This window comes from Ictalurus punctatus, chromosome 7, assembly GCF_001660625.3.
Source record: "Ictalurus punctatus breed USDA103 chromosome 7, Coco_2.0, whole genome shotgun sequence".
NCBI classification, from domain to species: Eukaryota; Metazoa; Chordata; class Actinopteri; order Siluriformes; family Ictaluridae; genus Ictalurus; species Ictalurus punctatus.
The window spans coordinates 14,143,866-14,157,958 of NC_030422.2; the positions used below are offsets into that span (position 1 = coordinate 14,143,866).

General features: G+C 39.3%; 1 protein-coding gene across 2 annotated transcripts in view; it reads right to left on the minus strand.

Moving 5' to 3' along the window:
* The window catches only part of kirrel1a (kirre like nephrin family adhesion molecule 1a), a 31,939-nt gene that overhangs the window by 14,962 nt on the left and 2,884 nt on the right, over positions 1–14,093 (minus strand). For both annotated transcript variants that reach the window (XM_017472164.3, XM_017472165.3), the window contains exons 2-3: positions 2,075–2,224; positions 1,176–1,325 (exon numbers count right to left, since the gene is read on the minus strand). In XM_017472164.3, the coding sequence (XP_017327653.1) occupies positions 1,176–1,325; positions 2,075–2,224 (300 nt within the window). The remainder of the gene's footprint in view (positions 1–1,175; positions 1,326–2,074; positions 2,225–14,093) is intronic.

Sequence of the window (14,093 nt, forward strand, 5' to 3'; positions counted from 1 at the left end):
AAAAAAAGCACATGTACATAAGTATTCACAGCGTTTGCTCAATACTTTGTTGAAACACCTTTGGCACCATTTACAGCCTCAAGTCTTTTTGAGTATGATGCTACAAGCTTGGCACACTGCCACCACCATGCTTCACTGTAGGGATGCTATTGGCCAGGTGATGAGTGATGCCTGGTTTCCTCCAGACATAACGCTTGCCATTCAGGCCAAAGAGTTCAATATTTGTTTTATCATGGTCTGAGAGTCCTTCAGGTGCCTTTTGGCATTTTTTTTTTTGTAATAAATTTGCAAAGATTTCAAACAAACTTCTTTCACGTTGTCGTTATGGGGTGTTGTTTGTAGAATTTTGAGGAAAATAATGAATTTAATCCATTTTGGAATACGGCTGTAACATAACAAAATGTGGAAAAGTGAAGTGCTGTGAATACTTTCTGGATGCACTGTATACAGTACATATATTATAGTGTTATGATGCTAAATTGGTTAGATTTTTTGGTTGCTTTTGAGTTGAGTGGGATTTAATATACCGAGAAGTAACCACAGAGTCAGCCAACACTGAAATATAGCCAGTATAATATCTCAGAAATCAAACCAGCACAAACAATAATTTTTACGACAAAGCTAAAACAATGACAGGTTTTAAATTATTTCTTTTAAGACAGGGTGCCACTTTCATTTACAGAAGAAAATGAAGAAACCTCCCATATCTCTGGTATGTCAATATTGGAAATCATTTGGTTTATGTATCTTTAAAATTTTCTGATTATCACAGGTCATGCTGAAACTGGACAAACGTCACCGTTACACTGGGCAGCTTGCACTTCACTGAATTCTGCTCTAGCTGCAGTTTAATGTGGAAACCTCATATTTTAAACACTTCAATGACACCTTGGCCTGTTTTACGGTTACAATAAAGTCGTTATTTCATAAACCTTTTCATTCTTGATTTGCATTGAATTATGTTGTTCGTTTTTGAAATGATATGATTAGTATAGATCTATAAAGACTTTTAAACATTACAAACAGCAGCTTTAAAAAAAATTACATGGCAAAAGGTCTTGTTCTTCTGTATCTGTATGCTGTATGTTATTGGATAACAAGCCGGTGTAATATTTCCTCAGCAATATACCTAATGCAACATACTTTCTCTCTCCCTTACACACACACACACTTACTGAGAACAGTGAGTTTGGCTCTGCGGGAGCGCAGGGCAGCCTCTGTAGCCTGGCACTCATAGAGAGAGTCATCGGAGAGTTCAGCAGATGAGATCTCCAAATTGTACTGCCCCACATCCACCAGCCGCAACACACGGTACCTTGGCCAAGCTGAGACACACAACAAACACAGACTATGCTCTTTTTTGCCAAGACAACTAACATGTATCTGTATTTTGCAGATAATAATGTATTTAAGAAACATATAGCACTATAATAAATATCAGAGGGTGTAAATACATAACTATGCTCTGTGAAAATACTTTCCCATATGCCATACCATATTAACAAACAGATGTTAACTGACAGTAGTATATGAAAACAATGACAGCAGGTCCGCCAATCACTCCTGAATTTCAGTGGCCTGAATTTCAGTGGCCTGAATTTATCTTCACACAAATTCTGCATGTGCATGCACACACCCTGTCATGTATGACATGTTTCTGGTCACCACTAGGTGGCAGAAAAGGCTGTTCTCTGAGGCAGTATAAAATATGCTAGCGTTATGACAGACATTTCTAGCTGCTGTTGCAAGAGAAATGACAAAAATACTGCTGTGGATTACATCATTCACTCCCCTCCATTCACCTGAAACTGCTTGCGTTAGCTGATTTACTGTACCTCTGAGTATTTGTGCCTCTTTGTGTTATGTCCATCGTGTTCACGGTTTTTTATTACCTGCACGCGTGATAAGAGAGCTGTGTGTGTGTGTGTGTCTGTGTGTCTGTGTGTTCATGTGTGTGTGTGTAAATTTGCAAGTGAGGCAAACAGAATGCAAAGCACTGAAGCAACGTTGCAACCAGAGAGAGAGAGAGAGAGAGAGAGAGAAAGAGAGAGAAATATATGACTATACGACCAACCTCGAAGGTCTTCTCCAATGCCTAAAGCCAGCCCATCCTTGGTCCACTGCACAATGCCTGAGTAATTGAAGACCACGCAGGACAGGACCACTCTTTGACCCAGAACCACCGACTGATCTGCTGGCTCCTGAGAGAACCGGGCCATCCACACTGCAACAAAGAACTGCATTGTTAATACTCAATCACTATTAGTCTTACACACACACACACACACACACACACACACACATACACGCTTGTCTTACAATTTTTTTGAGGACATAGCATTGACATATATATTAATGCAGTTAATTAATCTATTCTACACCTAAATCTAAACCTAATCTTAACCTCAGTATCCAAAAGGAAAATTTGTTTTGTTTCAAAATAAAAGCTACAATGTTTGTTAAAATGCAGTTTTCCTCATAAGGACCAGCCAAACGTCCCCAAACGGTCAAAACACTCAGATATTCCTATCCTCTCTACATATCTAAATACACACATACACATACACAAATAGTAAACATTTCTTCGCACATAGACATTTAAGCACAAGAATTCAACTCCTGCTGTTATATTAACACACATATTAATGCTGCTTTTAAGAACCTAGTGTGCTTCGCTGAGTAAGGAAACTGCACTAGACGAAACTTTAAGAGATACAGACAGTCGATGAGACTTTGCCATAGTGAGATATATCAGTATCACATAATGGGAGTTTAACTAGCCTGCAGTACGACTGTATGAAACAAATCCGATGTCAGTCAAAACTGTAAACGTTTACTATGTAAGTAATTAAGGAACAGCCTAGATTGTAATTGACGTATTTGGATATAATGTGCATTCCACTTTCAAATGCCACTTCAGAGGAATTCACAGAAGAGGGATCTGCAATGTTTAAAAATGCAGTTTGTAAGGTTGAAAATGCTTTTTTTTTAATAATATTAATAAATAATAATAATAATAATAATAATAATAATAATAATAATTTCAGATACCCTAGAAAAACTGTTACATTATTGCGGTTATAGCTTCCTCATTTCAGCTTTACGTACAGATCAGTGGTCACCAACCGTGTTCCTGGAGATCTACGGTCCTGAAGACTTTAGCCCCAACCATAAATGTGCCCACCTGGCCATCTAATCGTTGCCTTGAGAAGTTCTTGATAAACTAAAACAGATGATGTTAGATTTTGGCTGCAGGGAGATAGATCTCAAGGAAGAGGGTTGGTGACCACTGGTTTAGAATTTTGTGACCTGGAAATAAGCTCTGCCCCCAGCCCAGCCCTGCTCCCTTTCTGTAAAAAGAAACTAACGTAGTTTTAACAAAGAGAAATGGTTGAGGGGAAATCAAAAGTCATGCCAAAGTATTCTTTGAGACTTCAATTTGCCTCGCATGGAGCAGTTGCCTCTAAAAATGACAAACTACCACTTTAAGATATTACAGACACAGATTTAAAAGTCTGCTTACAGATAAGCGCAATGCTTTTACATACCTCTGTTCAGTCTGCAATGCTACTTGGCTACATAGAAGTAACTGCTACTACTACTAAATTACAAACCTGATTACTGACCTGTCATAACTGAATCATATCTAAAAGCTTTGGAGGGCGAATGTAGCCCAGTATAGTTATCTGAAGGGCTGGACTGACGAAACTGTCCCTCGATACCACATTCCATACACATTTCCTAAACCACAGAACATGATATCCACCTTGGTTTCTCCTTCTTCACAACAAGCAACAAGATATTCAAGACTCCCACGAAACTTCAGCCTGAACTCGAAGAATCCAGTCACAATGAGAGCTTTCTTTCATACTCTGCATCTTTAATTGGCCCCATATCAAGAATGTAGTAAAAGGACTCAGATTTCCCCCCTTGCATTTTTCCCTCCTTGCAGACTCAGTGCTATTCTGACTCCTCATCCTTTCTTCCTTGCTTTCTTTCTGCCTTCCTTCTGCCACTTAGAGGATTCCCTACTGTCATCTGTAATGCTACAAAAACCAAGTCACTGTCAATAGTTTGGAAAGGCATTAAAAAGAATAAAGACACTCCGTCTGTCTTATCGTGTGTTTCATCTGCTTTACCCACACTCTTTTTTTTCTTTACTATTTTCTAAACCCAATGCTGCTTTCTATTTCCGTGCCTTGCTCTCTGGTCGGAGGGGGTTTGGAGTCACGCTGTCACAACCCATTTATCACATTAAATAGCAACCCTCTAGTCCACTCTCTCCCTCTTTTTTCCCCTCATCCCTCCAGCATTCCTCTGTAGGTCCCCATCTCTCTCACTTTCTTAACAACTGGCATATGCCCAACTGTCCCACATTGACCCTATGTGTCTCTCCCACCCTCTCTCTCTCTAGTGCTATAATCTTTTATGTGGAAAATACACTATTGAGACGTTCCAAGCCACTATTGAGTATGGCCAGAAACTCTGGCTCAGTATCAGACCAGATTTGACATATTTTCCAATCTGATCCATTGGAATATTTGAAGCTGTGAACATGCAATATGTCGACCGACAAGATACAGTCTTGTACGTAAATTCAGGACATAAATGATCTTGAACCATATTGCAAACATGCCTCTGAGTGTAGTGATACACATCCATCGATCCGTCCATTTTCTATACCGCTTATCCTACAGGGTTGTAGGGAACCTGGACCCTATCCCAGGGAGCATTGGGTACAAGGTGGGGTACACCCTGGCAGGGCACAATCACATACACACACCCATTCATACACTATGGACACTTTAAGATGTGTCCACTTTAAATTGGTGTCACATGATAAATGGAAAAAAGTAGTATCTGTGCATTTCTAATTGATTAGAACACAGAATTTCCTGCACATAGCATGATGAAATCTCTTAAGCTGGAAATAATATGTGAAGATATTTCATAATGTGCACAGGATCTGTAATAACAGTACAGTGGAATGGCCTTTGCATGCGGTACTGATCTTACCATAAATCATTTGTCATGAAATCCTACATATGTACACTAACCCACCTCATTGAAAATGTGTTCATATACCTGTATAAAATATATTTATGAATGATCTACTACAACTAATTCATCAATGTTATAGTTAGGGCTGCAAAAAAAGGAATTTTTAAATAGTAAATTATTAATATCATTGATTAACAGGCTAAAATATGGCTTATTAAAAAAACAGCTGTAGAAAACAGCAGTTGGGATTATTTTTGTTTTGTTTGTACATTTATATTTGTACATAATTTTTTGTTTTAACATTTCTTGTTACTCTACTGAATTTCTCCAGTAGGGTTAATAAACTACCAATTACATGTTACAATCATCCCTGTTACAATAACAATAAATAAAGTTAAATGACAAAAAAAGGAATTCGACAAGGAGGACGTTCTTAATAAAAACACAAGAAACTTTACATTTGTGGATTTGTACTAAATCACATAGACATTACTGCATTTTCAGGGGGTTTTGTATGTAATGCTCATGCATCATTGATGTTGCTATCTGCATTGTACCCGTATATGTATTTTGACTCTTTCTGTCTGTGTTGTTCTGTGTTGTTGCAAAAGAGAGCAAGGCTAGCTCTTGTGTTTTCGGTCACACTTTTAGGGTCGTGAATTTGTATCAAAGCTCACTTGAACTTGGCACAACGAAACATTTTTCTGCACTCGGTCTGATGGCTCCATTCAGCTTCTTGTGATCTAAGCAAGAAGCCTATATACTACATGTAAAATCAGTTTGGGGGTTTTTTATGTGTTTTTTAGGCCTGAAAACAGTTATCACAGTGTTTTGTGGAGCAGTCCTAGCTCTTCTGCTGACCCCAATGACCTCACTATTTTATTACATTTTCCCTAGTAATAAAGGTCTGCGCACTTTAACATTATAGTTTCTGGAGTTGGTAAAGTAAATGACACATCAAATATAACGATCCATTCCAAAAATATACAAAAATCCAAATGTAATACAAAAACATTCCATTCCTCCCCCCAGATTTGGTCATTTGGCAATTCCCACCCACTAACTAGTTCTCCCATATGACAAAACGGCTACCAAACAGGGAAGAATGAGGACTAATAGATGCTTCCTCCAAGTAATGTGAAGCTAGCCACTTGAAACTGCTACATCACAGCAAAGCTGAATACACGAAGAGAAAATTGCTAACTGCCATCTTCCACAATTTGCTAATACTGCTCCGATTGACAGGGAGAAAACAATCCCTTCCACCCAGAAAGCAGGGCCTATTTCTCTCTCTCGGACTCCTGACCACAGATAGCTATTCAAATCAGTGTCGGGATTTAAACTGACGATTCGTCTGAGGAGCATACAAAAACATTCCAACGCCCATCATTTGCTTAAGACACTCAAATCAAATGTAGCATATCATTTACAATGCAATGTAGTATTCAATCAATTATCATCACTATTACTTCCAAAAAATAATAAGTTAGTGTTAAAAAAAGGGTCATAATAATGCGTAAAATGTTCATATGAACCCAGTGGAATAACTCAAATGCTACTGAGACTGTATTCTTGAAAGGTTGCGTGACAGTGCAATATTTCTTACAGTGAATTCAGTTATTTCAGTTAAATAGACTTGGAAAACAATGATGAATGAACAAGAGTAATGAATTGGCATATCAATAATGAATGATTTGTGCATAGCACTAGCTCTGTACTGGGTCATGTTTTTTCCATACCGTGCTGAAAGGCTTTGTGGATGTGTTTTAATCTATGCATGAATTATTGATGAGACAGAGGTAACAGGGTGGTAAACAGTAAAAGATAAGATGCATAAATTATGTTTTAAACAATATAATAGATTTCATGTAAGCAGAGACAGCGAGAGAGACAACGAGAGAGAGAGAGGACTTGTAGGCCTATAGTTTTCATTATGTGGGTTATGCAGCAGTGACAAATTTAGAGTGTCCTGATTTTCTTGAGTCACTGATCCCTGGGTACCAGCAGTAGCCTGCGACACACTGCCAGTGCCCTGACCACAGAAAATCTATGGTCACAACACACTTCAACCTCAGTCGCACAAACACAACTCTGACCACATTTACACACCACACCAGAGCGAAACACACATCACTTGACCAATCCGAGAAAACAACCTATCATCTGTGATCACCGAGGGTGGTCTTTATATCCAGTATATATAATCCAGTTTACCAGAATTGCTGGTGTGAACCAGAGTCGTAAACCTTGGGCAAACTACCACACACTATGTTCAATTACATGTACATCCACATTTAACCCAAAAAGTGTCTTTAGAGCAGAAAGGGAAAAATATGCATGTTGGTCTATTGCTGCTCTCAATGTTAGTGACACTGGTTGCATGTGTGGAATTTATAGGAATATATTAACACCTTCCATGAATTTGAACCGTGCTCATCAGGCCCCATTCACATAAGGCCTGACCATGACATCCATGACAAGTTCCCACTCAAGATTTAGCACCCCTTTGCTGTTATAATAACCTCCACTCTTCTGGGAAGGCTTTCCACTAGATTTTGGAGCGTGGCTGTGTGGATTTGCTCATTAGTCACTAGAGCATTAGTGAGGTCAGGGACTGATGTCAGGAGAGGAGGCCTGAAGTACAGTCAATGTTCTAGTTCATCCTAAAGGTGTTCAGTGGGGTTGAGGTCAGGGCTCGGTGTAGTCCACGCAAGTTCTTCTACACCAACCTTGGCAAACTGTGTCTTTACAGTATAGACCTTGATTAGTGCACAGGGGTTTCATCATGCTGGAACATGTTTGGGCCTCTTAATTCCAGTGAAGGGAAACTATAATGCTACAGAATATAATGACATCCTGTACAACTGTGTGCTTCCAACTTTGTGGCAACAGTTACAGTTTGGGGAAGAACTTTTAGCCATATGGCATATATACAGGTATTTTTGAAATTGCCTGATGATGAGGTGAAACTACTGCTTAAGCTTTGTTACATTGTTGCATTTGGGTCTTATCAAAAAAATGTTGTTGCTGTATGGTTTATACTGTCAAAGCAATGGATTCAGGAGCAGTACAGCTTATAGCATATTTTGACACCTCACGACATGCGTTGTAGGCTACCTAGCATCTCTAAATTGTAGTGTGTGCGATTGTACCCTTCGATGGGTTGGCACCTAATACAGTGTGTCCCCTGCCTTGTGCCCCCGAGTCCCATGGGATAGGCTCCAGGCTCCCCATGACCCCATGCAGGACAAGCGGTATAGAAAATGGATGGATTATCAAATATGAAATTACAGACAACAAAGTAACATGCTGGTCAGGAGCCACGATAAACGGACTCTTAGCACATGCATAGCACATGCAAAACCACAATGGGCATGCAAAGGTTGACGCTGTGGTGTTTTTCAAAAACATATTTTTTCCTATCCACACGAAATCCGTGAAAATGGAATTTTCTCTCCACTTTGAAGGCCATTTCATTTTCAGTTCGGTTTTCATGTGTACAGAAGGCCAAAATGCAGCAAAAAAATGAATATCCATACATGTGGAGGAGGCCTTAGTTCAATACAAAGGAAATAATAGGGACATTAGATGGCTTTTTCGATGGAATGCCATTTCAGCAATGTTGCTCGTCTACCCAAAATCTTAATGTGAACAGAACCACATGTGCGTAAAAGGCTACATTTACTCAGTGGCCTGAAATGTTGACTTCATGCTATATTACAGGCACTAATAACATTTATCAAGATTTTTTTTGTCACGCTAAATATCAGATTATGACCAAAAATGTCTCCCATCAGTTAAAGCATTGATCATTACATTTCAACATGTTTTTCTTTGCATGCAATTACCTTTTAATTAATGATGCGCTATAATTAATATGATATGATCTAACACATTTTGACAGGACATGCACATTATCTGTGGTGTTGGATTTCTTTGCTCTCGCTCTCCCCTCCCTGTGTTAGTTCGCCTCAGGAATATGTCCGCCTAATTCAATCTAACACAGGGAGGAGAATTTGAAAAGTCACGCATTACCATAAAGCACGTCTCACGTTCCACACCGATGATTTCTCTGAACTCTGAACCAACCTCAGACAACAGTGATGTTGCCTCTCCTTTCTCATGACTATCTCTACAACTTCAGGACACTCAAGTTTATTACAATCATGCATCAGAGTCAATATTAGAAGATAAATGGTAGGAGTCTTGTGATTTCTTAAGCGCTCCAATAAAACTAGAGCATCTCTAACTGCTATATCGGAAAATCAATCATGGGGAAAATGTTCACATCTGTCTGTCAGTAATCAGCCTCACCACACTTTCTCCACTTTCCTCAGTTGCTATTAATCGTTATTTACATTCAATCTGAAGCTGAATAATTCACCTGACCTCAAATATGCTCAGCATCATAAATTGGAGTCATCAAACATTTAACAGCTTCTAATTACTTAGAGAATCAAAACGACTTTCATGCATAATTCGTACGTTTAATAGTATGTGGCAAAGATCACAATAGCCTCAACATTTTCCAGGGCTAGATTTCGATGAGATATGAATAAACTGAAGCATGCTGTAATGATGGACGAACAAGAAATGTTTCACAGATTTACACATCCCGGGCTTGAACGCATTTACTGGCTAACTATATTTATGCCTCATGAATTCTTTAAAAAATTAAATGCTTTCTTGTTAGTGGAAATATTCTCCCTGAATAGCAGACTGATGTCCTGTCTTCCTTCATTTGTAGGCGTTTTTGTTTATAATCGTTTCAAAGTGGTTTTAAGACTAAAATTCCATTCAGCAGGCATGCAATTTGCTAAACTCTCCAAATAAAGTAGTATTAAGCAGCTTTAATCCTAATAAAATATCAGTGTAATGAAGACCCAAAATGCTTGGGAAATATGCCTACAGTAGACTCTACACTAGATAATTAGTTTAGTTTTTTTTTTTTTTCCTTTTTGCAAAATAACACAATTTATTAAGCTTAAACTGTGGTATAGTAATAATTTACTGGAATCTCACAATGCATATTAACACATCTTTGTTTAATACCTGCTATAACAGCTGCAGAATTACATTACTGTGCATTATTAACACCTAAGTACATCTAGAGAAATTCTGTAAAACCAGGATGCCTTCAGAAATAATGAAATGAAATGACTATATTGTGCTGTACACATCAAAATAGCTAATAAAACATTAAATGAATTCATAATTTCACTTAGGTACACTTTAATAATCCCTGAGGTACACTGTTGTGCAGTTTCCTAAGGAAACCCTGGAGAGTTACAGTCCTTCTTTATCTTTAAGTAAAATCCCAGGCAGCCTTGATGATGTTTTAATCATAAAAGTGGTCCTTTATTTAACACTATACAAAAAAAGATCTCTGTAATACTGAACTTATAACATAAATAATAACATTTGGATGTTTTTTTATACTGACACAGTAGAAACCGTATCTTTTTCTACTTACATTTATATAGTAGGCATCAAATAAGCATGTAAGACAGAAATGATATTTTTTTAAAAAAATTTAAGACTTTTGCACAGTGAAGTATAATTTGGAATCGGCTTTGCCTTTAATTTTCTAACGGATTTTTCTGGGTATTTATATTGTGTCTCAAGGGTATCATTTTGTTTCCTCTTTATTCAATTCGTTGTAAAAGTGCTTTTACTTGAGTACAGTTCTTTAGACCTCTTTCCACTAATGTGCTGGTTTATGAATATGCATCAGAATGGCACAAAGAGCAAAAGCGATGATGTCATCCAAAAATAGCCCCTACCAGGGGAGGAGATAAAATTGACTCGGAGCCGCCTATCATCGGAAAAGGGCACAGTTCTTCGTTTAATGCTTTACAATTAAACTGATCCAAGAAAATGTGATTTTGTTTGGGGTAACGATAATGGTGCACTTGTACAGCTGTAATGTGAAGAAACAGTTCTGCAGAAATCACTTCTTTATATCTTCGTTACACGTAATACACAATCCATCTGCAGTCTTAATAACAGACAATGTGAACATCTAATGAAATGGACTTCACTGGATAAACCAGGCACTAAAATAAATGAATGCAAATGACTGCTGCAGCCCTGTTGTTACACTGACTAATGAAGGAGTGTGCTAATTCCTCAATTGCCCTTTCTGGCCAGTACTCAAGATTAGACAGCTGTGTGACTTACACTATCCACTCTCAGACAACAAAGGAGTGTCTGCTCAACGTATACGTCACCTGCTCTGCTCAAGATGCTACGTATTACAGTGAGGACAAACTCTACTGCTTTACATTCATACTGTACCTAAACACTGTAGGCTGACTATAGCGCCGCAATCATAGCTGTTGTATTCTGTTTAAACATTTATAGCCCATCATCCTTTTGTTTCTGTTTGATACCTTATCTTTAATGTCTGCACACTAATAATACCGTATAACCATTTTGACAATACCTTCATAATTATCCCTTCTATCATCTATCCCTCTCTCTCTTGCTCTTCACCAGCTAATATTGAGTTTTTGCACCGTTTGCAGTGTTCCATCACCATAGCAACAGCTGACGTAGGTGAAAAAGTACGAAAAAAGTTTTTTTTGAGGGTGCATGTGAGGAAAAAATGTACCGCTCTCTTTTTTTTTATGCACCCCATCATGATTATTTGCGTCTCTCTACACCTTCACTCATTAGCACCTTCTATCTCATTTTCCTTTTTTTCAGCTCTGCGCTTCCAGTAGTCTGACATCATAGGTCACCTCACTCGCTTATTTATTTTCCCCCAACAAACCAACTGTATTACTGCATTTTGTTACAAAAAAGTGCAACCTTTAGAAAGATTATAATCTTTGACCAAGATAACGGGACACTAAACCTCACCACTCGAACCGGTTGCTAGAAAGAAATGCATATATTTTTTCTTACTCTCTCTGCAACAATTTTCCTCCAGTTATCTCCTTTTGTCTGCAGCTTTGGCCATCGCTTTTCCTCTATGACTTTCTCTCTCACTTTTTCCATCCCTCTATACACCTTCCCATCCCAGAGAAAAAGGAAAAATAGACCTCAATTCCTATGTCCTTTCACCATTTCATCTCTACCTCACATTCTCATTCCCCCTTTCCTCCCTGGATTACCATCACATACACGCACTCTCTTCTCTCGTCCCCTTTCTCTCTCGATCCTTCTTTCTCTTCGTCCCTTGCTTCTCATTCTTTGTCCCTCTATCCACGCAGCCCAGCCGTTGCTATAGAAACAGATCTATTTGAAACGGGAGGGAATGAAAATTATTTCTCGGCAATTTCCCCTCGTTCCCCATTTTTTTGCTCTTCGCCGTTACCGTGTTCCTCTCCGCTTCGCACTCTCTCTCCTCGTCGATTTTAATGTCGCTTATTCACGTGAGCCACTGCAGAGGCTGTTGTTGCCATGGCCACTGCAGAAACCTTGACACAATATACACACAGTGTGGTCATGGCAACCTCAAGGGTCAGCATGGGAAAACTAAACGGCCAACGCCAAATGGACCGAGACATAAAGTATTAGATAATAACTTACAGATATCCGCCCAGAGCACTAAACAGCACGCGCTCCAAATAAATATCAAGAAGCAAAGATTGCCTGTGTGTATGTGTGTGCACATGTGTATATGTATGGACAAACATCCCTCATACCAAATGAAGTAAAGACACAAAACTGTGAATTTGTACAAAAGAAAAAACAATAATCATTTTAAAGAAAGAAATCCCCTACACACATTTGTGGAATTCACCTCTGCATAAATACATGAGTAACTGTGGTGACTAAGTTTCTTGACCATGAGTAACAAGCTGAAAGTCATTAAAGTCTCATTGAGCCAGACAACTTAGTGTCTCCAGGCATCTCTACAGTTTGCGACTGAGATCTTAAAATCAGTACAATGCACAATGTTCCATTAGTGGTTGATTGGTCAGCCATCTAACTGCATGATATTTTGGCTCACGGCGACCTCATTGGATGTGCAGTTACAATGCCTTTATTGTTGGCTGGCTAGCTGGGTCCAGGACTGCGCAACTTTTTCTGCCCCTGCAGGCTAGCTGATTGGACAGTTTGGTCTAGCAGCCCTCCCCGACTTGAAAAGTTCAGAGAATGAGAAATGACATCACCATCATCAGCCACATTCCATTGCGGTGGGGGTAGGGGGGCTACCAATGGGAGAGGAGTCCAAAAATAAAAAAAAAATCTAACAGACATACATGCACACACAGATACGTGTATGCACACACATGACAGAGGAGACTCTCAGCAAAGTGTCAGCAGAACAGTGTCTCTTCATTAAGTGCTGCTCTCTTTTAATGCATCTCTCTCCCGCTCGCTCTTACCCCTCGCCCTCCATGCTTCTCTCCTCTCCGTCTCCTCTTCAGTGACCCCTCCCCCTCAGCTCTGACTAAAGGAATGCAAGAAACACATCTGGAACTTATTAGAGACAAGGAAGGGGAAAAACGAACTGGGGGATGGAAAGAGGGAGAAGGGAAAAATGAGCGGACCGAGCAAGTGAGGAAGAGAGCAAGAATGAAAAGCAGACCGGGCGCCAGAACAAGACTTCTCTTTCCCAACTCTTTCTGGAAAAAGCAAACGAGTAGAAGAGGCAACAGAAATAGAGATTAAAAAACTTAATCAAAGAGAAAGAAAAAGACAGACAAAGGCTGATGGCGACCTGAATGAAGGACCAGCGGTTTGTATGAAATGGCCATGGCATGTCAAAAAAGTTCAAACCGATTTCCATGGCTGAAAAAGAACATGTCTGAAAAAGGGGGAAGGGGTTCAAAGATTCTCACTCAAGCCTAGCCTTTGAACTTTTCTCCCCATGACATTCATTGCAAAAGAGAAGATCGAGAGACACAGAGAAAGGGGGCAAAACCATCCCCCATGTGAGAGCAGTCAGGCATGAGTAATAATGCCTTTCTCCTCCTATGGCCTAAACCACTCCCCTCCTCTCCTTCACATGCTCCCACAGTCGCTCTTTTCATTCCCATCCCCCAGCTACCCCCGAAAAAAAACTCATCTTTGTCAAAACGACCTCTCGACTTAGCCCACCTGTCTCCAGGGCCCCTTTTCTTAGAGCTGTACCTTTA